We start from the raw sequence: 26,044 nt of genomic DNA, 5'->3' as shown, positions 1-26,044 counted from the left end.
CTCAGAGGGCGCAAGATGGCAGCGGCCTCTGTGACCGTGGCGGTAGTGGCGGCGGCGGCGTTGGCGGCTGAGCGGGCGGCGGGCGCGTCCTTGTCCTTTCGACGGGGCCCGGCGGGGGCGCTGCGGTTGCTGCAGGCGAGCGAGACCGGAGTGTCCCGGAGGGAGGGGAGGGGCTCCGCAGCGGTTGGTCTCGGGAGGCGGCTAGTCCTCAGTGAGGAAGAGGAGGAAGGTGCCGTGCAGTCCTGTCCTCCGAGGAACGTGGCTGCCTGGGCGGCTGGTTCCAACCCAGGGGGCTTTTGCCGAGGGAGCAACAGCAGCGGCGTCCTCCCGGCCGCCCCGCTCCCCGTCTTCATTCCTTGACCACTATAGCCGGAGGGGAGGATGGGGACTCTGCTTGCAGCGGCGAGGGGCTGGAGGGGGCAGAGGCTGATGCCTGGGCATCTCTGCCCAGGGCTGCCAAATTTAATAAAATTTGGAGGGGGCATTAAATGGCAATTCTCATCGACTGGGGGGGGGGAGCGAAGGGACCTTGACCCCTAGGAGTTGGCTCCCATGTCTCCACTCTCGAATGGGGGGGGGGAAAGCACCCACCATCAAATGCTGCGGGAAGGAGAGAGCAGCAGCCATAGCCTACCAGGCAATGGAGGAGGGTAAGGGGCCCCTACTAACTGTGTCTGTATTGCTTCAAGCATCGCACCCTCAGTCCAAGTCCCCACCCCCACCTGCAGTGCAAAAGAGACATAATGCCGATGGTAGTTAACTCTGGCTGGCCCCAACGCACACTTGTCTCAGAGATGGAACTGTCTGCCCTGCTGTGCATGCCCCTTGCTCAGGGCTCGGGTCTTCTTTCCTTCTTCCTTGGTGTACAGGTTTGCCGCAGGGCACACGCAGCTGCTGCCGCCGCCGCGCCTGACACACAGACTGCCGCCCGCATTAAGAAGTTTGCAATATATCGGTGGAACCCAGACAACCCCGGGGAGAAACCTCGTATGCAGACGTATGAAGTTGATCTGAACAAGTGAGTAGCGCCTTGAAGAAGGGGCTGGACAAGACCCCTCCGCCAAGGGATGTTGCCCACCCTTGGGTGCTGCTTTGCATCATGTTGCACAATTTTTTTTAGCACACACAGCCAGGAGTATATATACATAAATGCATAATCCCAAATATCTCCTTTTGCTTTCAAACAAAATTGCACCCACCCAAAGCATCTCCTATAAATCACAAGAATGAAACAAAAACACAGAGCAAGTCCAAGGCTAAGTTTAGCCTGTAGTCAACCCCAAAGACCCTCTCCAGTCACATAGCAGGAAATTCTTCCTGAGGACTTGTCAAAAGAGCCAGTATCTATGTATAAAAGAGAAAGGTATTTGACAATGGATTCTGGTGTCAAGGTATCTACCATTTCAGGCCAGGCCAGGAAGGGCAATTATCAGGTATTGTCAGGCGTCTCGACTGACAGACTTGTGATGTATCTGTGGCGTTTTGGAGTGGTCTTTCAGTAAAAGGGGGGTGAATACTTTCTGAGGTTTTAAAAGATGTTGCACACCTTTGCTTGGGGCTTCTCGCCTCTCTCACAAGGCGGGGTAACGGGGAGGGACTCTGTTTGGAAACGGAACGGCCAATAAAGAAAAGGCAGCCTTGCTTTCTACTGTCTGGCCTTGCTTCCATTTTTGTTCATTTCTCTGACCAACAAGGCGATCCATTGAGCGAGGGGAGGGCTGTATAGCAATCAGTGGCAGCAAGCAAAGGGTGTTTGTATCAGTTGTTGAGGCACAAAGATGAAGGTGCCTCCAGTTTGGTAACCCAAAACGGAGGCATTCATCACAGTTACAGGTAGGTAGCCATGTTGGTCTGCCATAGTCAAAACAAAACAAAAAAATAAAAACATTCCTTCCAGTAGCACCTTAGAGACCCAACAAACTTTGTTGGTCTCTAAGGTGCTACTGGAAGGATTTTTTATTTTATTTTTTGCATTCATCACAGCATGGGAAATTTGTAGCAGGCACCTTCAGCACAGCTGCAAGTTAAGTCAGGCCAGAAATGTAGCATGTCTCCAGCTGGGCTTCCCTTCAGAGCAGCTGCCTGCTTTTTAAAAGCATGTGAATTGCTGCTGCTAGCAGTGACCTGGCATCATATTTGGTGGCTTGGACAGGTTGTGACCTTGTTGTGGTAATGCGGTGACATATTTCCTCTGCTTTAACCCATTTCCTTTGCTTTAAGAACATCTGTGGAGTGGGGGGGGGACCATCTAAGGAAGGAGAATAGTGGGCTTAGAGATGACCAGAGAACTTGGTGTTTCACTTTCTAGATGTGGACCGATGGTTCTTGATGCCCTGATCAAGATTAAGAATGAAATGGACTCCACCCTGACCTTCCGCAGGTCCTGCAGAGAAGGTAAACTTGTGCCCTATTTTCTGTCTTCTGAGAAGCCAAGGTGGGCTCAGGTGATTGATGGTCAAGGCAAGACCCACCTCCTACCTGTTCACATCACAGCCTTTCTGCTGTCGGAGCATTTGAACAACTTGATTTACGTTGACCTAAACTAGGAGAGAGTCACCTCTCTCCATCACCTGCTAAAACCTTGTGAAGAGGCCAAATTCTGAAATCAACACATGGCAGCTTTTGCAAGTTTTGAAGTTGAGATGGTTAAAGCTCGTCCAACCAGACTTAGGAATCAGAATTGCTTAAAAGATCAATGGTTGAATCCAGCTAAGTTTTAGTCAGCATAGGCCCATTGCAATTAATGGACCTAAGCTGATAATGAGTATTAATTTTCATGGGGCTACTCTGAGTAGGACTAACTCCTATCAGCTTCAGCATCCTCCGACCCCATGGCCATGACTGAGGCTGATGATGGTAGCTGTAGTCTATAGCAGCAGTTTTCAATTCAAAAGCCACAGGCTTTTGAAAATGTTGATATCTCTATGGTAATTATTGTATGTGAATGCTGCCATGGACCCCAGGGTGGGTTATGCAGACCCCCTGGGGTGCATGGACCACCAATTGGGAACCTCTGGTCTAAAACATATGGAAGGCATCAGGTTGAGGAAAGTATGCTGGGACAGACCCATGACTGCCCAGAAAAAAATAGCTTTGGATATAACCCCAAAGCTCTTTGGGACAAGAGTTCTCTGTTGTTTATAATTAGATCTGTAATTGGCATACATAACGTGGCTATAAATAGCTCTGTTTAATAACATACCCTCTCCGCTTAGGCCTGTTGTAAAACAGGAAGCAAACAAATGTTGAAACAGTTTGCACTGTCTCTTCAAATTGCCACAAGATTAACTGCTTTTTAAGAGGCTTTGTGGAAAGAGAAGCAATGCTTCGTTTTTGAAAAATTAAAACAGCTTTGACGTGAGGATCTTAGATGTAGGAAGGTGGAGATTTTGAGTAGGAGCAGGGAAGGGCCTTATTTCAGTGGCAGAGCATCAGCTTTGCATGCATAAGGTCCCAGGTTCAGTCCCCAGCAACTCTCAGTCAGTCTGAGAGGGACCCCTGCCTGAAATTTGGAGAGACGTTGTGCTGATAATGAACCCATGGCCTGACTTGATGTGAGGCAGCTTTCTGTATTCCTATGGCGGGAGGCAGTGAGCCGCCGGCCCTGTTGTGACTTGTCTTCTCCTTGTCCTAGGCATCTGTGGCTCCTGCGCAATGAACATTGGTGGAGGGAACAGTTTGGCCTGTACCACGAAGATTGACACCGACCTGGGCAAGGTCGCCAAAATATACCCTCTCCCACACATGTATGTGGTGAAGGATCTTGTACCGGTAAGTTCGCACCTTCTTTGTAAGCCCAGTTGGCAGAAGGTAATGTTATTTCTCTGGAAGCAGGAGAACGAAGGAAAGAAAGCAGAATGTATTGGGGTGCCAAGTTTTTGTACCTGAGATGGCCCTCTGCCCTTGTACGGGGGTGAGGGGCTTTGAGACGTAGGGGGCTGTCCAACTGGGCCCAGCCTTTGCCCCTTCTTGAGTCAGTTGCACTCAACAAATGCTTTCCCCCATTCCAGGACTTGAGCAACTTCTATGCCCAGTACAAAGCCATCCAGCCGTATTTGAAAAAGAAGGACGAGTCCAAGCAAGGCAAAGAGCAATACCTCCAGTCCATAGAAGATCGGGAGAAGCTGGTCATTAACTCCTCTTTTCTTCTCATTCTGCTTCATTGGTGTTTTGGTCTGTCTTAACTCCTTCCCACGGGGAGGCCGCCTCCAGTATTGGCAGCTGCAGCCTCACCTCCCCAGGTCACCCCTCCTTCCTGTCCTGAGACCCCCACACTGAGAGGCCTGCCTAGCTTACTCCTCTACTGGGTTCTGCTCCTCTACTGTCAGAGGAAGCCCTCTCTTGTCCTTTAAGCTCTGCTTAAGAAGTGCCTCCAGGATCTGAACCCAGGACATTGTGCACCAAGCCCCTGCCGCTAGTTTTTATGGGCAACTAAAAAGAGCCCATGGGATGCGGGTGGCACTGTGGGTTAAACAACAGAGCCTAGGGCTTGCCGATCATAAGGTCAGTGGTTCAAATCCCCACGACGGGGTGAGCTCCCATTGCTCCGTCCCAGCTCCTGGCCACCTAGCAGTTCGAAAGCACGTCAAAGTGCAAGTAGATAAATAGGTACCGCTCCGGCGGGAAGGTAAACAGTGTTTCCGTGCACTGCTCTGGTTCACCAGAAACGGCTTAGTCATGCTGGCCACATGACCCAGAAGCTGTACGCCGGCTCCTTCAGCCAGTAACACGAGATGAGCGCCACAACCCCAGAGTTGGACACAACTGGACCTAATGGTCAGGGGTCCCTTTACTTTTACCTTAAGAAGAGCCCTGAAGCAGGATCAGGCCCATCTTGCCCAATATCCTCTCTTCATAGCGTTGTCCAGTCAGACTCCTGTGGGGCATCTTCAAGCAGGACAGGAGCACACACCACTCTCTGGCCCTTGTGTTCCCCAGCAATTGGCACACGAAGGCTTCTTACCTCTGGCAATGGAAGTACTGCACAACTGTAGCCATCAAAAGCCTTGTCCTCAGTGAATTTGTCTAAATCCCCCTTTCAAGCCACGAATCTGCCCCATCCCACCTCAGCCTCTCTTTCTCCCCAGGAAGTTGTGCATCCTTCGTTTTGCTGGGTGGCAGCAGCAGCTGCTGCTGTTCTGGGCTTTGAGGCTGAGGTATCCTCTAGTCACGGCCAACTTTTCTCAATGAGTCCTGCCTGGTCACTTGGAGGCAAAGCTGAGTTGCCGGGGCAATTGGGCAGGGGTCTGCATATCAAGCCTGGCTAAAAGACTGGGGCAGTTCTTAGTGCAGGGGTGGATCCCCCCCTCTCCAGCTTCATGCCCCCATGTGGCCTCCTTCAGCAGATCACTGGCCTTCCTCCTCTTGAAGGGTCTTACAGGAGCCTTCGGGGCAAACAGAGGGTGGCTCATCTTCAAAGGTCCTGGAGCCAGGTGGGAGGAGGGCAGTTCCATTATGGCAGAGCTTGGAGCCAGGCAGAGAACCTCCATGCCATTCATCCTCTCCCTTTCCTGGAGTGACATGTAGTGAAACAGTAGCTGCAGTTGCTGCACACAAGCTGTGACACACACACACACACACACACACACACACACACACTCTATGTGCAATTCTTGACTTACAGACTTGCCATTTGATGTGGTGACAGTGGGACCCCATCTTGGGTGGTTTCAGAAGACCTCTAAGTGACATTTCAGTGGCCCTGTCAGTGGCTGCTCCTTGCCACTGCAGTTTGGGATGGAGCTTTCCGTGTTCCAAGGCAGTGCACCCCTGAAATCCACTTGCTGGGGAACAGACTGGAATTGCGACAGCCCACCAAGTGCCCTTCCCCTGCTTTTTTTCACTTTACTGGTGGTTGTCTGGGTGGATTGGGACCATAGCTGTCAACTTTCCCTTTTTTTGGCGGGAAATTCCCTTATTCCAGCGCCGTTTCCCATTGCAAAAAAAGGGAAAGTTGACAGCTATGGCAGTTTCCCAATGCAAAAAAAAAGGAAGGGTTACAGCTCTGATTGGGACCCACACAAGGTGTTCCTCTGGTGGGGCTGCACTTCATTTTCCCTCATGGGAGATGCTAAATAGTCCTTTGACTCTGTGGCTCCTCTTTTGCTCCCTGCCAGGACGGGCTATACGAATGTATCCTCTGTGCCTGCTGCAGCACCAGCTGCCCCAGCTACTGGTGGAATGGAGACAAGTACCTGGGCCCCGCTGTGCTCATGCAGGTAAAAAGACCAGAAGTGCCCACTGGCTGCCAGGGAACAGCCAGGTGGGGAAGCCCAGAACTCAATCCATGTTGCCAGTGGGGCAGGGAGACTCCTACCAATCATCAGTGGGGTATGAGGGGAGGGGAGGACCAGGTATGGGGAAATGCTCAGTGGTTCTCAGGTTGAAGGAGGGAGAGGCTGTGATGGACAGGAGCCAGGGGATGAGTTTCTAATGGGCCAGCAGGTGATGCAGAAGACCCTGGAAAGAGAAGAGGGAGGCAGCTGAATGGGGCAAAAGGTGTCATGGTGAAAAGCAGAGGGAGGGGGAAGGAGGGCTGGGCATTAGGGAGACCCCTGGGCATGTAAGCCCCTCTTCTGTGCAAGGATTCACACCCAGCACCCTCTTTTTCTGTCTTCCAGGCTTATCGTTGGATGATTGACTCCCGGGACGATTACACAGAGGAGCGCCTAGCTCAGCTGCAGGACCCCTTTTCCCTATACCGTTGCCACACCATCATGAACTGCACAAAGACCTGCCCCAAGGTGAGGGCTCTCCCCCCTCACCCCACCAGCACAGTCCACAGTGGGGGAATGGAGGGGAGGGAAGAAGCTGGCTGTCGTTTCTCTCCCCCTTCCCCCAGGGGCTTGGCCAGAAATGCTATTGGGACACTTTGAGAAGGGCATTGGGGTGCTTCCGGCTCCCTGTGAGTCCAGCAGGTACCGACTCTGTGCGGCTGTTCTGGGCTTGTTTCTGCAGGCTGCTCTGCTGTGTTTTCTTGGGGCAGCCTCTGGAAATGGGTGACTCAGTCCATGTGGGTCAGGGGCAGATGGCGGCCAGGATGGGGCCCTCCAGGTGTTGCTGCCTTCCCAGCAGCCCCATCATGCCAGCCAGCAGGGTTGGTGGTCATGGACTTTGCAGGTGGGAATCATATTCAAGCAGTACCTTGAGGGCTCTTTTCTCTCCCCGTCTGCCAGTTATTGTGAAAAGGGATGAAGGGAGCTACCACATTTCTATTTGCCTCTTGGGTGAGCAGATGTTGTCTTCTTGTGTCAGACTTGGCAATGGGGTTGTACTAGCAGTTGAAGGAAGGAAGCCGCTTTCTCCACCTTTCCTGTTCTTGTTGCAGGGGCTGAACCCTGGAAAAGCGATTGCTGAGATCAAGAAGATGATGGCCACCTACAAGGAAAAGGCAGCCACCGCCTGACATCCTTCCAAGGGCTTTGCTTCAACAGATCCACTTTCCCTGTCCCTTGCCGGAAGTTAGCTAACTTATATTTGCGGTGTCAGGCCCTGCTCAGTTTGTGTGGGTTTTCTCCACTGGCATTCGTGTACGATGAAAGCTTGCAAGGACTAATAAAAGTCATTAGCAAATCTCTCTCTCTCTCTCTCAGTTCACCTTCCTCCCCATCCTGTTTGCGTCCTTAGACTGGCCCCCTCTCTCTGTCTCCTGCTTGCAGACTGGCTGGGACTGAAGGGTTTTGGGGTGTGTGTGTGTTGGGTTTGTACAGAATGGTCCCAAATGGCGAGAGTGAGCATAGCTTGAAGGTAGCAACGTGGGGCTGTTTCCAACCTTCTGTAGGCTCTGCGATGAGAAGCAGTGTTATATTATGGCAGCCTCTTCCCCCACAACTTGGAGCCCCAAATCCATTCTTGCTCTAAAGCTTTCATATTGTTTCCTTTGGGGCTCCTGTTCTTCCTCTATGTTGCCGTCGGTCAAATTGCAAGCGGTTCAAGAGAATCTACCCCAAAGCACACACTGCTTGAGGCCTCTGTGGAAAAGACCTTCACCTTGATGTTTCTTGCTCAGACAGCAGCTGGTCCGAAGGACCTCATGGGCTTCTGTTCAGCTCTCGAGGTGGCCACTTCCAGAGGCCAGAGCTTTCTGGGGTGTTGCATGGCCTCCTCCTTTCCATGCGAGCCAGCTGATGTAAAGGCAGGCCTGTGTTTTCAAAGGCTGTGTGTGGACTTAGCTGGCCGGTGGGGCTGACTTGTCTTCTCCGCTCAGGCTGAGCTTTTGGGGGAAGGATTTCGCTTGCCCCACCCAGGTGAAAAAGGATGGCCGTTCTCTCCCTTCTGTTCACCTGCAACCACTGGATCTGAAAGCAAGGGGTGGGCCTGGCCCTAAGAGGAGGCAAGCCCCCCACTATCATGCTCTCTTCTGGTCTTCCAGAGGGACTTCTGTGTGTGGTTTTTCGTGGCTCCCACCCCTTCAGGGATTTCCAGGGGCCTGAACAGAGCAGTTCGTGCTGGGTCCTGATCCAAGCTGCTCTTTTGTTCATTTATTTTTTGGAATTAGTTTTTATTCAAGATTTTTTTTTTGTGATACAAAAAATAAAATAAAATAAATGAGCAAGGAAAGGTACATATAGCATCCACTTTCAATTCAGTCTTTTTCACAGTCCGTTTTTCGCAGGTGCTATTGTCCTAGACATTGGAGGGGGGAGGGAAAGGGTGGGTTAGGGAGGAGTATTGATCTTTTCATTCTGTTGCACAGTGTTTTTGCATCAGCGTCCCGTGGGTCGGTCCTTTATTTATATAGTAATTTGTTTTTATTGGCCCTGTGAGAGATGAGAAGGTCCGGAGCTTGGTTCATTGTGTTCAGTTGACAGAATCAAGACCCAACAACCTGCCCCCCCCCCCAAACTAGCCGCGGTGACCTTTTTATTTATAACACTTTTTTACACTTTGTCATGGCTTGGCGCCTATGGACCTGGAAAAAAACCTGCAGATTAAATTACCCTCTCTTTTAATAAATATGTGTGTGTTTGGGGGGGGGGTAGAATTTATTTTAAAACGATGCAAGGAATGTGGAATACGCGACTGGTGTTCTTAGGCCCTCCTGGTCCCCGATACCAGGGGGAAGCCTGGGGAGGCAGGGGGAGCCACTTGAGCCCCTGAGGGGAGGAACTACGACTCCCGGCAGCCTTTGCGCCAGGCCCCGCCCCTCCAGCTGGCCGGCCCCGGACCATCAGCTGCGGCTGCTTCGCGCTCCCGGGTAGCGCGCGGGAAGGAGGCGGCTGCCGCTGCGGCGCTGCTCCACTTCCACTTCCTCCTCGTGGAGGGGGAGCCATGAGCTCAGGTGAGCCTCCCGGCGAGGCAGGGAAGGGGGGGGTGAAGGAAGGGGGGGTTTCGTCCTTTTCCTGGGATTGAGGGGGGCGGCCGGGGTCGGGGCGCCGCGGAAGGAAGCAGGTGCGGTGCGCTCCTTGCAAGGTCGGCCCAGGAAGGGACAGCTGCTGCTGCTGCTGTTAACGGGGTCGGTGGTCTCAGCGGAGAGGGGGGCACATGGTGAGGCAGACAGGCGTGCCCCCCACCCCCGGACCAGCCTGGGCTGCCCCACGTCATCCCACGTTCCCCGTGACTGCTGACTTTACTCTTTCTTTCTTTTTCTTTCGCCTCAGTGAGCGATTTTCTTTTTTGAGGGGAAGGGGAAGAAAGAGAAAGTTTCTGAAGTTACGCAAAGTGGGGTTTCCAGGGAGCCAAGGACTGAACCGCGGGGGGTGGGGGCCAAGTTTATGAAGGTTTAAAAAATAACCCACAGTTTTTCTTTGGGGAGGGGGAGGTTTACAGTTGGGAGCACAAATAGCCGCTGGATCGGGCCCAAGGCCTGGTGGTGGTGGTGGTTATATGCATTTTGTGTTTTATACCCCACGTTGGGTAAAAGATTCCTGCATTGCAGAGGGTTGGACTAGATGACGCCTGTTATCTTTGGACGAAAGGTGGTATATAAATTTAATAAATAATAACTCAGTAATTGTGTTCCCACTGTGGCTATTCAGATGCCCCAGTGGCGAGTGGCAGGGCCTGAGCATCATCTCTCTCTCTCTCCCTCCCCCCATCCCCAGCAACTGGAAAGGCTGCTGCTTCTGATTCTGGAGGTGGATGCAGCTATACTGACTATTGTGATTGTTATCCTTGCTTCATCTGAGTACTACAGTGGTCTGTCCTCTTTTTGACCCTTTTGTTACACCCTGTAAAACACAGACTGGCAGCAACTGCTCCCTGTCCTCCTTCCCCCCCTCTCTCTCTCACACACATATAGGCTCCAAATCAGTCTTCTTTAATGGGGAGGCCCCAGTTGCCATTCTGAAGGTGGAAGTGGACACCACAGAGAGTCCTGCTGAGGCAATGGCAAGTTGGAGTTTGGGGCTTTGGCCCCTCCATTTCCCACCCGGAAGGGCCTCTGGGACAGTCTCTGCAGGAATAGCACGAGAGAGGCTGATTTGTGGAAGGTTCTGGGCCATCTTATGCCTTGAGCGGGGTGGAAAGTGGGTCTTGTGACTGGGATTGTGTAAGGGTGCATAGCAGAGAATTTCACAGGGACCATCTTGGCTTGAGGGAGAAAGGGGAAAGAAAGTTGTTTGTGTTGGGCCCAGCTGTTTGTGTGTTACAAACTCTGCCCTGGAAAAGAAAATGCGTTGAGGAAATCCTAATTCTGCACCAGTGTTAGAAACTCAGATATGTGAGCTAGGCGCGAAATGGGCCCTTAAACCAAGGTGTTGTTGTTCAGTCGTGTCCGACTCTTCGTGACCCCATGGACCAGAGCACGCCAGGCACGCCTATCCTCCACTGCCTCCCGCAGTTTGGCCAAACTCATGCCAGTCGTTTCGAGAACACTGTCCAACCATCTCATCCTCTGTCGTCCCCTTCTTCTTGTGCCCTCCATCTTTCCCAACATCAGGGTCTTTTCCACAGAGTCTTCTCTTCTCATGAGGTGGGCCAAAGTACTGGAGCCTCAACTTCAGGATCTGCCCTACCAAGGTAGCAGTTGCCAAAACGGGATGTCTAGTTGTCATTTTTGACCAAGACGGCTCTAAATTCTTGTTTTTCAAATAATGGACTGACTTTGAATGATTCTCAATTAAATGTCTGGCTAGTTCAGATGACATCCTTAAGCTAGGTTAAGAGCTTTGAGGTTTGAAAGAAGAAGAAGAGTCACTTGATCCAGGGACAGCCCACATGTCTATTGGCCTGTTCTGACCTCTTTTTCTTAATGGTGACTACTCCTGCTCAGGCTGCACAGAAAAAAGCACTTTGGTTTCAGAAATTCATTCCAATCGTGCAAATAAAATATAACTGGTAGAATTCTACAGGATGGGGTATTAGTGTGTGAAAACAGTCCAGATCCAATGATCCCCAGATGGTGGAGATATCAGGTGCCATCCTGGCTCCCTGGCATCTTCACCTGGCCGCAAGTGGTCAGTAGCCAGGTGCAAAATGCGCCTGGCTAATTTCAAACACTGCTCCTAAGAACTTTCTGTCCCCTCTAAAAAAAAAGCATGCATGTAGCAAATTGTTTGAGGCATGGTGCCCTTGTATCCCTGCCCCTAACAGCTGGAGACCCCATAAAGGCCCTTTGCACCAGCTCCTGAGATTCCAGCAGGCATTGATAGTGCCCTTTCAAGCAAATCATGAGGGCTAGGAACATGCTTTTTAAAAAGGGGCATCTGCTTTTGGCAGGAAGCCAAATTCAGTGGGCTGTCAGTGCTTCCCTGCCCCACTGGTCCTGCTGGGTGCCTGCAGTCCAGACCCCTCCTCCCTAACAGGCATGGTGATAGTAATGAAAGTCCACCCCATGGAAAGGAGCTAACTTCATTCAGCCTAACTTCCAGGGTCTCAGGAATCTGCCACCAGCAATGCACAAGCAAAATCTCTGCCTCAGTGAGCAAAGCGGTTTCTCCTTTGGCTGTGGCTTTGATCACGCCCTGCAGGTGACATTGTCTTCGTTTGGTACCTTTTCCCCATCAATAATATTCATAGCGCACATGGTGCTCACTGAACAACATGCAGTTGAAAGGGCATTCCACTAGGATAAATCATTTAAAACCTGATACGCACATTTCCGGACCCAGGTGGTGCTGTGGGTTAAACCACAGAGCCTAGGGCTTGCCGATCAGAAGGTCGGCGGTTCGAATCCCTGCCACGGGGTGAGCTCCCGTTGCTCGGTCCCAGCTCCTGCCCACCTAGCAGTTCGAAAGCACCCCAAAAAGTGCAAGTAGATAAATAGGGACCGCTCCAGCGGGAAGGTAAACGGCGTTTCCGTGCACTGCTCTGGTTCGCCAGAAGCGGCTTTGTCATGCTGGCCACATGACCCGGAAGCTGTCTGCGGACAAACGCCGGCTCCCTCGGCCTATAGAGCGAGATGAGCACCGCAACCCCAGAGTCGGACACAACTGGACCTGATGGTCAGGGGTCCCTTTACCTTTACCTTACGCACATTTCCAATGCGAAATTCGAATTTTGATGTGGCGCTTCAAAACTAATAATCTCTCACTCTCAGAGTTTTAGACTCTGTGCCTCTGAAACGGTTTGACTGGCATCAAATGTGGGAACTCAGTTTTGAATGAATGCCTAAATATCCATGACAGAGATACCTTCAGGTATCCGAAGTACTGTACTGTAGTTTGGGATAGGTCTGAATAAAGGCAGTCTACTAGCAGGTGGCGCTGTGGTCTAAACCACTGAGCCTTGGGCTTGCCGATCAGAAGGTTGGTGGTTCGAATCCCCGCAATGGAGTGAGCGCCCGTTGTTTGGTGCCTGCCAATCCAGCAGTTCGAAAGCACGTCAAAGTGCAAGTAGATAAATAGGTACTGCTCCGGTGGGAAGGTAAACGGCGTTTCCATGTGCTGCTCTGGTTCGCCAGAAGCGGCTTGGTCATGCTGGCCACATGACCTGGAAGCTGTCTGTGGACAAACTCCAGATCCCTCGGCCAGTAAAGCGAGATGAGCGCCGCAACCCCAGAGTCGTCCGCGACTGGACTTAATGGTCGGGGTTCCCTTTACCTTTACTAGAAACAGGGTACAGGTACAGCTTCCTGGAAAGGCATCTCTAGCAAACAAGTCCCCAGTCCCAGTGTGTTGGTGGAATCCTGCAGGGGGCTTCCAGACCCCTTTTGTGCACCCTGTCACAGCTTTTGTGGGAGTGGGGAGAGGGGCTGGGGACCTAGCAGGCAGACAACACCGTGGTGGCTCTCCAGCTCACCTCCCTTCTGAAGCTGAGCCATGCATTTCCTGGTCTGATTCAACCCTGTTGTCCTCCGGCAAGGCTTGGAGGTGCCTAGAAGTGCTTGTTTCATCCCTGGCAGCCACACCTGCTGCTTGTTCCCAGGTGTGGCATCATTTGGAGCTGCTTGCCTGGGCTAGGCAGGCCACCCTCCTTTCATGTGGCAGTTGTGGGTTCAAGGACCAGGTTGCCTCTGATAAGTTTAGGAAGCCAGATCTGCATGACGGAGGCTGCAGAAGGTTTTGTCAGGCAGTTTTAGAACATCATTTGGGAGGGGGGTAGGGAGGTTTTTTTAAAAAAAGATATAAATTGTCCTCTGTGTTCTAGAAAGATGACGGAGGATGGTTTTTCCACTGAGCTGTAGTGCCAGGTGAGGAACCTGTTGGTCATTATCCTTCTTCAGGTCCGATCTAGCAGTTGCACCGAGTCCATTTCTGTGTTGTGCCAGATGCTATGCCCTGTTAGGCATCTCAGAGCTTGCCCGAAGCTGGGGATGAGCCACGTGGGAAAGAATGGATTTAGAAGAAGAGGTGGTGGCAGTTGTATATCCTGGGGCTGCAAGCAGGCAAGGGGCATTTTGAGGATGGGACAGACCTTTGGGTGGTTGATATGCGGGACCAGAGCACACACAGAAAATCTGCTGTTGTATTTAATGGTTCTTGTGAAACTGATACCAGTCTCCCCATCTGTTGGAATACTTGCTTACCTTGTGAAGAGGAGTTGGGAGAAGGGAAGACTTATAAGCCTCTTTATCTGCTTATGCTGATTCCTAACTTTGACCCATTTGCCAGCAAAAAAAAACTTGACACGTTCATAGTTCTTTTGCAAGAAACCATGGGGAAACTGAAAAACCGGGTAATCTGTTTACTGCTCAGCGGCCTTTCCTCCAGCTTCATCATCATCTGGTTTTTTTTGGATGCTATGCTCAAGGTGGCTTACAACATAAAAAAGATTTACATAATCACAAACATAAAAGAAGTAGTCATAAACAACAAATAAAACAGACCAAAAGTACACAACCAAATTGAACAGTTTCTACATTAAATCATAAGAACTAAAAATTAGCATCAACAACAGCAACAAAACCCCGCTGAATAATAGTTTAAATGATTCAGGGGAGGGGAGGAACTGGAGGGAGAGATGTCCTCTGACCATGTTTCAGGGGAGAAAGTTGCTTTTTAAAAATGATTTCCACCCAAATCTATATTGTGGACATTCCTGAGAATGTGAATCCGCAGCGAGACTTTGCAAATACATCGGTTGCTTCCACCTAAAAAATAACAAATGTTAACAAAAAGTATAAAGACTGGAGCCAAACGTCCGGATAATAATGATTTATTAATTTAGGAATTTCCTAAAACATAGCAACAACCAAAAGTAATTTAAAAGCCCAGTACAAAAGACAACCAAATGTAGGTTTTAAAACAATAGCAAAAAAAGAGAGAGCACCTACACCAGATACTTTTTCACCCAGCTGGAAAAGCTTGTTGAACCAACAACGTCTTCAATTGTTTCCTGAAAGTACAAATAGTGAACGCCTGTTGCAGCTCAGCAGGGATTCATAATGTTTTAATAAGATTAATTGGCTGGTAAACAGGCACGTGTGTGTGTGTGTGTGTGTGTGTGTGTGTGTGTGTGTGGAGAATCTTCCTGGCTCCGCTTGCCTTTGCAATTCTGCCACCTGCCCCTATGGCTGGTTGCCTCCTCTTGCTCTAGAACAGTGTTTCCGAAACTTTGGGTCGCCAGCTGTTTTGGGGCTACAGTTCCCATAATCCCTGACTGCTGGTCCTGTTAGATAAGGGATGATGGGAGTTGTAGTCCCAAAACAGCTGGAGATCCACATTTGGGGAATCACTAGAGGGTTTTTTTTTTAGTGCTGAGGAAGAGAAGAAGGGCTGTGACAAGCATGGAACCACTGCAGTCCCCTGTTGTGTTTTCACACACCACCAAACTCTGGAGGCGCACCTGCTTGCCTCCATCAGAAGAGGGCATTTCTGAAAGGGCCAACTGCCCCTGCCAAAGACTCTCCTCCAGACCCCTCCTCCTACCTGCTCGTTCCTCTCTCTCTCTCTCTCTCTCTCTCTCTCTCTCTGCCCTGCACACATCACAGGCTGCCCATTTTGCTCATTGGGAAAATTCCACCTGATGAAACCGGTTTGGTCACTTGGAGCGTTTCTGGGTCTGGCTGGAGGCGTCGTGCCCGGTCACCGTGCGGCTTTTGGACTGAGCTTCCTGCTCTGTGGCTGCGTCAGGTGTGCAAGCTCCCTCGGCAGGGCCAAGCCAGCCGGCCGGCCGGCTGTCAACAGCAAATGGCACAGATAAGCTGCGGAGCAACTTGGAGCTCCCCTGGCCCGTTGCCAGCCTGCTGCTTCCTGCAACCGTGTTTGGGAAAGGGGTGGGGCTGGCAGTGGACAGGTAGCGCAGCCTCAGGTGCAGCTTGGCCACGTCTTCCCTTGGAATAATAGGACAGAACCCCAGGAGAAAGAAGTAAGTAGGGATTTGGGGTGGGAGCAGGCCAGCCCCCCAAAGAAGGTAAGAGCCTCGAACTGCTTCCCTGTATCCCACCGGCCTTTTTGCAAGAGGATGATTGCTGGTGAATGGCGGAGGTGCTGTTGGGTCAAAACCGGCGGAAAGGCCAGGCAGCTTCACTCAAGCTCTTCCTCCTTTGTCCCAAGACCCCCACTTCTGAAATAAGGAGTAATAATCAATGAATGAATTCGAGAAAATGTGGACTTAGCACTGGCTTTGCTGCGAGTTCTCTGAGTAACAGGGTTGGCACTTAGGGTGACTTTGCACGAGCAGAGTATGTGTGATTGGCATCAAGGGCTTTGCAAGACCTCGGCTGCTCTCCAAGCTAATTGAAACGGAGCTTGCTCTTCTCCCTGTTCGTTCAGATCCACTCATTCTCCTTCTCCTTCATAACTCGTTTATTTCACAGCTCTCCCGAGACCTTGGTTCCTTTACCAGGGAGAAGGAGCAGGGGCAGCTTTCAATAAACAAACAAGGAAGCAAAAATTACATACCGCTTACCAGAATGAAAGACCCCAGAGCAGTCCTGGCTGGGATTTCAGCCTATTCTTTGGTCCATAGCCAACAGCAGGACGAAGCACCTTTATGCCTTTGTCCTGCGTTTAGGAACGTAATTTTGCACTGATCTCATTCTCTTTCTGATTGCAGACACCAGGAGGCTGCTGGGAGGCCGGCGACTCGGCTACTGCACCCTCAACCAGAGCCCCCCTAATGCCTGCATGGTAAGTACAGAGTGTGTGTGGGGGGGTGAGGCCTGGGGGGGGGGGAGAGAATCAAGGGCATTGCTCATTTGCCTCTGCTGTGTCATTCTTAAAGGTCCTTAAACCCTGATCAGCAACAAAGTTTCCTGGAAAGCCACGTGGATAAGTGAGGGAAGGAGATGGGGTGGGGGCAGTATACCTGGTCCTTCCCCAAAGGAGGTTTTGTTGCCATGGGAACCGCTTTGCTCTTTTGCCATCAGGCTAGCAACCTGGACAGTCAATTCACATCCCTTCAGGTGGCCAGATTTGGCCTGAGGGCCTCCAGTTGCCAACCCTTGTGCTAGGTTGCAGTAGAATTCTTTGTGAGCCGCTATCGCTGCAATTTAACCAAAATACCATTTGATTGGGTGGGAGAAGTCATTCCTCATCTCAGGAGGAGGATTCCGGGGTCTCTCTCAAATGCACCTTTCTAAATTGCAAGGCTCCCCCCCCCGTGTGTGTGTTTATGGAGGTCATAACTGGCATGGTCCTAAAACGCCTGTTTTTGTTCCACCCCCAGGAAGTCACAGGCTACCAAAGCAAAACATGGAAGATCATCCTCTGCTACTTTTTCTCTCTGCTGATGGTGGGAATCCCGCTGATAGTTTTCCACTGGAAGCCACACCTCAAAGTCCAGGCCAAATGCAGCCGCTGCCCCCTCCACCAAGCTGACTGGGTGGTCATCCGTGTGAGTGGAATTGGTGGGTGGCGAGGGGAGAAGGCTTGGGAGAGAAGGGGCAGTGCGATGGAGCAGGTGTGCAGGCAAACTTTTGCCATTTGTACCCCAAATGTCACATTTTCAGAAGTGACCAAGGGTCCTGGTTATAGGGGAATTAAATTTATGAATCCCTGTGGACTCAAGTGTGTGGGTGAATAACAAAAGAATTGGCTGGGTGCCTAGATTCAAAACGTGGGGCTAGCACACAGAAAGCCCTAGCAGAATTTAAAATCGTCACAACTTGTGCAGCAGTACAGTGTCGGAATATAGGTTGTTGGACCCTTTTATCCCATTCATGATGCTCCCCTTTTTCTACCCCTTCTTCAAGGAATAGACCACATACTAAGTAAGTTTAAAATGTCTTACTTACAGATTCAAAGGTCTGATACATGTGTTGTTCCATGCAGCTTCAATCCTTTCTTTGATTCTGTGAGCCAAACTCTTTCCCCACAGCTGAGCCAAGTGCCCTCTGTGCTTCTCTTCCAGGACCAGTTTGGCCAGTATTTCACAGCCTGTGTCCGAACAGAGCAGATGGTAGAAGGCAGGTGAGTGAGGCGTTGGGGGCCACTCTCGCATGGTCTTGAATTTGCAGAAGACGTGAATGAATCAGAGAGGGGCCGGGGGACATGCAAACTGTTTGTGGGTCAGGGGTGTGCCCCACAACAAGTGTCCAAACTCTGGGCCTTTGGCCTTGCAAATGCAGACCTGAAACGTATAAAAGGCATTGCAGCAGTTCCAACTTCCAGTGGGTTCACCCCACGCTGTAAAATACCCTCTCCACAGTGTTAGAAACTCAGATATATACTGTAATCTAATTGCCAAATGGCACCTTTAACCTAGGTTATGGTTGCCACAATGGAATGTCTAGTTCTCTCTCCCCTCCCCCCCCCCGGGATATCATCATCTTCATCATTTCTATACTGCTTTCTATTTTAAAGAACAAATCTCAAAGTGGTTTGAAACAATCAAGAACAAAACCAATTCAAGCATCAAGGAAAATATTTCAGATCCTTGACTAAGTGACGTTTTGCTTTCCCCAGTCGGCAACCTGGCATCCAGAGATCTCCACGTGGTTGCAATTGGACCCGTGCCAGTTGCAAAACATGCCAGGAGCCCAGCTAATTTCTAACACTGCCTCCCCACTGAAGCCCGCCCCCAATGCCTTGTTTACATTGATCATGGAGAGACCAGATCCAGGTTGAATGTGGAGGTCATTCAGCCCATACTGAGAGAGGCACGCTCTCTTTTGTTATGACTTTGCATGCTTCAGCATGACTGGGACTTGCTCAGGAGAAAATGCGTTTGGAGGCTAAACCCTCCTCTTTAAAGAGGACGAGAGTCAAACTGATGGCTAAGTTCTGTGCTGTTTCCTTTGCCTCTTTCCCTCCCTCTTCCTGCAAAGCCTCATGTACGGAAGAGACGGCGGAGGAGACAGCATCGCCGTGGGTGTGTTTGAGGATGAAGATGAAAGCCGAGACACGATTGGGCTCCATCGGAAGGAGGAGGTCAGTTCAGCCCCTTGCATCCCATGAACCCAGAACCTCTTGATCTGCCTGACCCAGATGCATAGGTCCTTGGAAAACCCCCAAGTATCCTCCCAGGTTTTCCTGGAATCCCAGCCCGTGCCTCCTCACAGGCATGCTGTGAGCCAGAGAACTCAGATGGGCTTCCAGGTGCCTCTAGGTTCTGTACTGAAATACGCCCTTATCTCAGCTTGAACCCTGCTAGTCTCAGAGTGGCAGTGGGGAACAAGAGAGACTTGCCCAAGGCTGCCCCCTGAGATGCCAAAACTCTCTGGAGATAACCCCAGTGTTAGAAACTGGGATAGAAAAGCTAGGAGCCAAATGGCTCCTGGGACCTGGGTTGTGGATGCCAAATCAGAATGTCTAGTTGCCTATATATATATATATATATATATATATATATGCTGCCGGGTGAATCAAGGAGTCTCAACAGCTGATTCATCTGTCAGCGTGGCAGCAAAAAAGACATCTCAGACCAGCCGACTGCAGCCAGGCAGGTGGAGATGCTTGGCGCCAAGGGTTGTGCCTGGATATCTTCATCCAGTCGCAAAAGTCTGGTTGCCAGTCGTTAAATGCAACAGGTGCTTGGCTGATTTCAAATGCAACAGGTGCTTGGCTAATTTCAAATGCTGCTCAGAGCTCCCTGCAGCTGGCAGCCACAGCCTCTTGACCTGCTTTCTCCTCTGTGCCAGTGTATGTGCCCCCTTTGCCCCACCCACCCACCCCCTTTGCACCCACCTCTCTCTTCCGGGTTCCATTTAGAAAAAGGGGAACAATGACACCCCACTCGTACAATGCTAAGGAAACCAGAAGAGCATAAAATGAAGTTTTTAAAAGAAGTAGTAAAACATTTTTAATAAACCTTTTCAGAAGAACATCCTTCGCTACTACCAGTTTGAAGGTTTGCGCTATATCTGGATTGAGAAGTGGGGTGCCTTCTGCAAGGCCAGGTAAGCCTCTGCCTTCGGGGTACACTAGGCTGGGACTTTACTCCCTCTTCTGCTGCCAGCAGCCGAAATTGTATAATTTGCATGGGTCTGTGCAAAATTTCCTTGCCCCAAATTTGATTCCTGCAATTTGTATATATCAGTTTGCTCTAGCTTTTCATTTTGCTTCTGGCATGTTCTGTCCCATGACTGGTTGTTTGCCGTTGGTTGCCAGAATGCTCTGGAATGTATCCAGCTAAGCAATACTTCAATTAGACCCATTGGAATTATGGAACCTCAATTAGTTGTGTCCGTTAACTTCAGCGAGTCTGATCTGAGTGAGCCAACCATTGAATGCAACCCTCTGTGACATCACAGCAACTTAGCCAATGGAAGCTCAGGGCTCAGAAATAAGGAAATGCCTGTTTTTGACCTGTTGCTGGCAGATACAGGCTGTCTCTTTGTCTCTTTGTGTATTTTGCAGTGTGTTAGATGAAAGCTGGACTTTCTCAGATATCCACCTCTCCCTCTGTGGACTAAGTGCTGAAGAACAATCTGTCAGGTGAGCGTGAGCAGCACCGATGCCTATCAAAAGGTCATAAAGTTGCCCCTGGGCTGCCACCTGTCTTTCGTTTGCCAAACTTATCTGATTTTTGAAATCTGGATTTTACTCTTAATTTTGCACAACTGAGGATCCTGTGAAAACAGCGGATTCTGCCCAAAGGTTCAGAGGCTGTTGGTTCAAATGCCCGCATTCTCTTTTTTGCTCCCTACACCAGCAATGAAATGAAAGGAATGGCTAGAGGGATCAATTAAGAAAGGCAGATTTATCTTGGCTTGAGTAAACCCAATTATTTCTTTGAAATCCCTCCTTAAATCTATGAAATAAGCAATTGATACTTAATGCTCTAATTTAAACATGTATATTTTGTTTTATACATGTATATTCCATCATGGGGTGGGCGGGGGGTGTTGTTGACTGTTATAAAAATGGCTTACAAAATGTCTAAAACTAACGCAAGCTGTAGTCACAATAAAACAACAACTAACTGAATATTTGTCAGCACGTGCAATAAAACTCAACCCAAGCCTCTACCTCTGTCAGAAGGGCTGCAAAATCTATTTGATTTGGTTCTCTGTGGCAAGGCCTGAGCTAGGAAGGAGTATAGATTAGTTTCTTTTGTTTTGCTCTTCCATTTATTTTTTTTAAAAAGCAGCGCTTTATATCTCTTTGGCCTTTTGAGGGTTGATGTTTTCTTGGAGCCTCTCAGCTCCCCTAGCCAGTAGGGTTGGCTACAAATGCAAACAGATGCAACCCTCAGCCCAGTCACCGAACATCTGGTGATATTTTGCCTCCTGTGCCAAAACTGACCTGTGCATTCTCTTCTCTCCTCACCCTCTGCTTGGACAGGAGAAAGATTTACGGGCAGAACCTGATCGATGTACCTGTAAATTCTTACTTCAGGCTGCTGAGAGATGAGGTTTGCCTTTATGGAAAGTCAATTTCACCCTGGTTTGCTGGGCATGGGGAGGGGAAGACCTTTTCCTTCCCTGGGAAAATGGGTCCCTAGACAAGACAAGCTGGCAGTGCCCATTTGGATATACTTTTCTGGCCGGGGTGTGTGTGTGCCATTTGATAGAGAACGGCCTCCCCTTCCCTCACAGAACAGACTTCAGTGGGGCTGAAGCTTAGGTTTTGAGGAAGCTGAGCTCCAATGTGGTCCACAAAATGCTTTTAGCTGGGGACCATCTGGGGAGGGTTCCCCCCCCCCCTGTGCTGACAGCCACCAGCTCACAGACCGACTGCCCCCCCCCCCAGCATCCTGCAAGTGGCCTTGCATCTTCTGATAAAACGTTTTATTAACCCTGCCCTCTCCTTCTGCTGTCGTCCCCCACCCCTCCAGGTCTTGAACCCGTTTTACATCTTCCAGATTTTCAGCATCGTCTTGTGGAGCTTCGAGGAGTACTATTATTACGCTGCCTGCATCTTCCTAATTTCTGCGGTCTCCATCGGGATCTCTCTCTACGAGACGAGGAAGGTGGGCTCAGCCTCAGTTGCACAAGGGGGGGGGGGCTTGAGTACGGTTTCCATATTTCAAATCCGGACACAAAGAGCTGTTGAGCTTCTTTTTGGACAAAGTTGTTGGCAAAATTGACGTTTTTGAGCTGTTTTTAAGGAAAACAGTTCCCGTGCGTCCAGATTTTCCCAGACGTTTTGCCGATTTCCGCCCAAGCACTGTCTGGGAAATTCTGGACATATGGCGCCCTACAGTGCCTCTCAGGTGCGGCGTTCCAGTGCTGGGCAGCCGCCACACTTCCTTGGCTACAAATTCCCTTGGCATTACAATAGGCCTGGCACCTCTTGGGCATGTGGGCCGAGCAGGGGAGGGGAGGGGACTTCCGTTGAGCTCCAGAGTGAGGTCTGGCGGCTGGTACTAGCCCTGCCCCTCCTGACACTTTTACCGTCACGCTTTGTCCCTGCAGCAAAGCATCACCCTGCAGAAGATGGTGAAGATGGCAGTCAACCTGCAAATCCGCAGAGCCTCCGGAGGTGAGTGAGGAGCTGCCAACAGCTTCCCCCGTCCTTGAGGCTGCTCCCTCTTGGCGATGAGCCCTTGGGAAGGGAATTCTCCCATGTTCAGCTCTCTCTCCTTAGCCTTGACTGCCCACTTCCTTCGCTCATCTCGGCCCGTAACGAGTTTTGCCATTCGTTCTGCTTTCCTTGGGTTCCCTCTGTTGTATATTTGGTTGAGTTCCTCTCTGTCTCATCGCAGAATCGTTTCGTTCCTCAGCAACCTTTTAATCTGATGTTTGCTCTTGGGTTTTCCCATCTCTTGGGATGACTTCTGGTGGTTCCCTCATTGCGAGAAGTGAGGTTACAGGGAAGCAGGCAGCGGGCCTTCTCGGTGGTGGCGCCTGCCCTGTGGAACGCTCTCCCATCACATAAATAAAAAAAACCAACTACCTGACTTTTAGAAGACATCTGAAGGCAGCCCTGGTTAGGGAAGTTCTTAATGTTTGATGCTTTATCACATTATTATTATTATTATTATTATTCTGTTGGGAGCCACCCAGAGTGGTTGGGGAAACCCAGCCAGATGGGTGGGATATTGTTGTTGTTGTTGTTGTTGTTGTTATTATTATTATGCCAATGGCTTAAAAGCAGGGGAGGACCTGACCTTTCTAGAAATTATCCCTTTAGCTCTAGTTGTAGCCTCCCCCCCCCTTTGTTCTTTCCTTTTTAAAACTTCTGAGAACTCTTGCCTTACTCCTTCCCGGAGAGGTGTGACTCGTTTTCTCTTTTGGTGGCTGGTGGTGTTGGAACAGAGATGGTGACAGTGAGCTCCATGGACCTGGTGCCAGGCGACTGCATTGTCGTGCCCGTGGATGGGATTCAGGTCCCGTGCGATGCCGCCTTGCTGACGGGCGAGTGCCTGGTGAACGAGAGCATGTTGACTGGTGAGGACAGAGCCGGGTGCTGGCTGGGGGGGATGAGCTGCTTTAGGGCCTGCCGCTGGGCTTGGCTGGGTGTTGGCCGTTCGTCCTCAGTGAGCCTCTCTCCCTCTAGGCGAGAGCATCCCTGTGATGAAGACCTCTTTGCCCGAAGGCCCCCAAGCGACCAGCACCGTCTATTCCCCTGAGGAACACAAGCGCCACACGCTGTTCTGCGGAACGCAGGTCATCCAGGCAAGACCCTACGTGGGCCCTGAGGTTCTGGCAGTGGTCACTCGCACAGGTCAGCTTAATGAAGCGCAGAGTGGATTTGATTTAAATCTCTCTATTTTTTTAACAGAAAGACTCATTCTTGCTGGTATAATCTTAATACAGTCATATGCGTTAGGTTCATGTTGCATCTTTTCGGCTTGCAAACGCAGCAAACCCGGTTCAAGGGCCATTCCATTGTCACGGGTGGGACACTTTGACCATGTTTTTTGGTATTCACACATGTGTAACAATGTAAATATACATAAAAATTAACAACCAAAATTTAAACTATGTTCTTAATAAGATACAGAACATTTTACTAATGTTTTATTATTTTTATGGATATTTTTGACAATTTTATTAAATGTTAAAAGTGTTGTCACGGGTGGGACAAAAAAAGGACATGGAGCTTGAGATAAGTTTGATTTATGGCAAAACTCTGTGAGTTGGGAGGTGACTCAATGATAAACTCAGCATACCTGTTTAAGTCAATGTTTATTGGTTACAACTACGCAATCAGGAATTAAGTTTAAGAAATTTAATGATACAAAATTAAGGAAAAAATGCTGTCACGGGTGGGACAATCATCAGAAAACTTTTAACTTGAACACTTCTGTGAAGACTATTTGGGTGGACTTTTGAAAAGAAGGTCCATAAAATAAACTTCTTTTGTCTCTAGCTTTTAAAAAAATGGTTAGACTGCACGTTTGGAATCTTCCTCACCAAAGTCCAGTGCTCATCTAGCATTCTTATCAGGCTCATTTTTCACGGAATGGCCCGGAACTGTATACTTCTGGGTTTTGGCGCACATGCAGAAGTGTTCTGCCCGCTTCGCACATGCACAGAAGCGCCACTCCAGTTGCATACTTTTCGGGGTGCGGACGGCACCCCGGAACGGATCGTGTCCGCAACTAGGGGTACCGCTGTATTTACAACCAGGTGATGAAGGTTTCGTTTTTGGAATAGTAAACAATTTTCAGAGTAGTTTTTACAGTTCTATCAAAAATTACTGATTTGGTTATACTATTAGAAGTAGATGGATAATTATGAAATTATTGCGAGGTTTAATAAGTTAACATTTGGACAACTTTTCTGCTGTACTTTACTGGAAGGAGAAAAACTGTCATTTCCTTCATAACAATTTAAACAATTTATTTAACTAAAACAATAAAACAATAACATTATAGCATATGTATCCATGTTTGTTAACTGATGTGGTTATACAAAGGGTGTGGTTATATAAAAAAAAAACACACACCCTTAGACTGAGTTTTAGCACACATGAAAAACTTAAAAACAAATGCTTATTTCCTGATGAATAGCCTTTGGACTATAACGTAACTTAAATAGAAAACTTTCTTTAGAAAGATTTTTCCTCCAAAAGCATTTAAAAAAAAAATCCAAAAAAAAAAATCCGATTTAAATAAAAAAAATCTGATTTAAATAAAAAAAATCCAATTTTATTATTTTTATCCACCCTGATGAAGCCGGATGTCCGCTCCCCCCCCCATTTAAGTCCCTTGGCTGAAGGTGCTGAGCTTATTTTGGAGAGCAATCTTCCCAGCAACCCCCTGTGCTCCTGGAGTATCCTTACTCTCTTGTGTCTGAGATGGCATTTTCTGAAACTGCAGCCTCATGGTCTATGCCCCCTGCACACTCCCAAGGGAAGAAGGCCCCCAGGGCAAAGCGATTCTGAGCCTGCAGTGAGAGCCTCCTACCCATGGGTTGGCTCTGCTGCCTGCCAGAGACCTGGAGCTGTAGATGCTGCTTTGATCCCTTCAAGGTTTGCTGCTGCAGCTGCACTTTGGACTTTTCCCTCGGCGCGTTTTTGGGTTCTGCCTGCCTCACCCCCTTCCCCTCCTCTCTCGCCATGACCAGAGGTGAGAGCCAGTGTGGTGTAGTGGTTAAGAGTGGTAGACTCATAGAATCATAGAGTTGGAAGAGACCACAAGGGCCATTCAGTCCAACCCCCTGCCAAGCAGGAAACACCATCAAAGCATTCCTGACAGACTCGTAATGTGGTGAACCGGGTTCGCGTCTCCGCTCCTCCACATGCAGCTGCTGGGTGACCTTGGGCTAGTCACACTTCTGTGAAGTTTCTCAGCCCCACTCACCTCACAGAGTGTTTGTTGTGGGGGAGGAAGAGAAAGGAGATTGTTAGCCGCTTTGAGACTCCTTCGGGTAGTGATAAAGCGGGATATCAAATCCAAACTCCTCCTCCTCCTCCTACTCCTCCTCCTCCTCCTCCTCCTCCTCTTCTTCTTCTTCACCACCAGGCTTTTACACAGCCAAAGGAGACCTCATCAGCTCCATCCTTCACCCCAAGCCACTCAGCTTTCGGTTTTATAAAGACGCATGGAAGTTTGTTGGTTTCCTCACAGTGCTGGGTAAGTTTGTGAAGATGTCAGCCCGCTGTTCAGCAGCCATGGAAAAGGCAAACTTCATGCCCCAAGGATCGTGAGGGGGGTAAAAAAGGAAAACAAATCTGCTAGTGTCATAATGCTGCAAATCTATGGTGTGGTCGCCTTAGGAGTCCTGTGCGCATTTCTGGTCACCACACCATAACAGCATATATTTGATACCGGGTACTATGAGAGACGTGGGATGTGGGTGGCGCTGTGGTCTAAACCACAGAGCCTAGGGCTTGCCGATCAGAAGGTCGGCGGTTCGAATCCCCGTGACGGGGTGAGCTCCCGTTGCTTG

The 26,044-nt window shown here is 49.7% G+C and overlaps 2 protein-coding genes across 2 annotated transcripts in view; both read left to right on the top strand.

Annotated features, from left to right (window-relative positions):
- Window positions 1-7,576, top strand: SDHB (succinate dehydrogenase complex iron sulfur subunit B). Its single transcript, XM_033159314.1, has 8 exons — window positions 1-135; window positions 870-1,018; window positions 2,309-2,394; window positions 3,635-3,771; window positions 4,011-4,127; window positions 6,117-6,218; window positions 6,621-6,743; window positions 7,328-7,576. The coding sequence occupies exons 1-8, from the start codon at window positions 16-18 to the stop codon at window positions 7,403-7,405; spliced, it is 912 nt and encodes a 303-aa protein (XP_033015205.1). The 5' UTR covers window positions 1-15; the 3' UTR covers window positions 7,406-7,576.
- Window positions 7,577-9,166: 1,590 nt separating this feature from the next.
- Window positions 9,167-26,044, top strand: part of ATP13A2 (ATPase cation transporting 13A2) — a 31,428-nt gene continuing 14,550 nt past the window's right edge. The window contains exons 1-13 of the mRNA XM_033159313.1: window positions 9,167-9,280; window positions 16,378-16,451; window positions 16,990-17,157; window positions 17,674-17,732; window positions 18,590-18,692; window positions 19,581-19,660; window positions 20,121-20,198; window positions 21,048-21,117; window positions 21,541-21,675; window positions 22,121-22,187; window positions 22,964-23,095; window positions 23,205-23,372; window positions 25,618-25,728. Coding sequence (XP_033015204.1) covers window positions 9,271-9,280; window positions 16,378-16,451; window positions 16,990-17,157; window positions 17,674-17,732; window positions 18,590-18,692; window positions 19,581-19,660; window positions 20,121-20,198; window positions 21,048-21,117; window positions 21,541-21,675; window positions 22,121-22,187; window positions 22,964-23,095; window positions 23,205-23,372; window positions 25,618-25,728 — 1,255 coding nt within the window. The 5' untranslated portion in view covers window positions 9,167-9,270. The remainder of the gene's footprint in view (window positions 9,281-16,377; window positions 16,452-16,989; window positions 17,158-17,673; window positions 17,733-18,589; window positions 18,693-19,580; window positions 19,661-20,120; window positions 20,199-21,047; window positions 21,118-21,540; window positions 21,676-22,120; window positions 22,188-22,963; window positions 23,096-23,204; window positions 23,373-25,617; window positions 25,729-26,044) is intronic.

The sequence above is a fragment of the Lacerta agilis genome, chromosome 8 (assembly GCF_009819535.1).
Source record: "Lacerta agilis isolate rLacAgi1 chromosome 8, rLacAgi1.pri, whole genome shotgun sequence".
Classification (NCBI taxonomy): domain Eukaryota; kingdom Metazoa; phylum Chordata; class Lepidosauria; order Squamata; family Lacertidae; genus Lacerta; species Lacerta agilis.
Note: the sequence above shows the minus strand (reverse complement) of the source record. Positions and strands in the feature narration are given on the sequence as shown.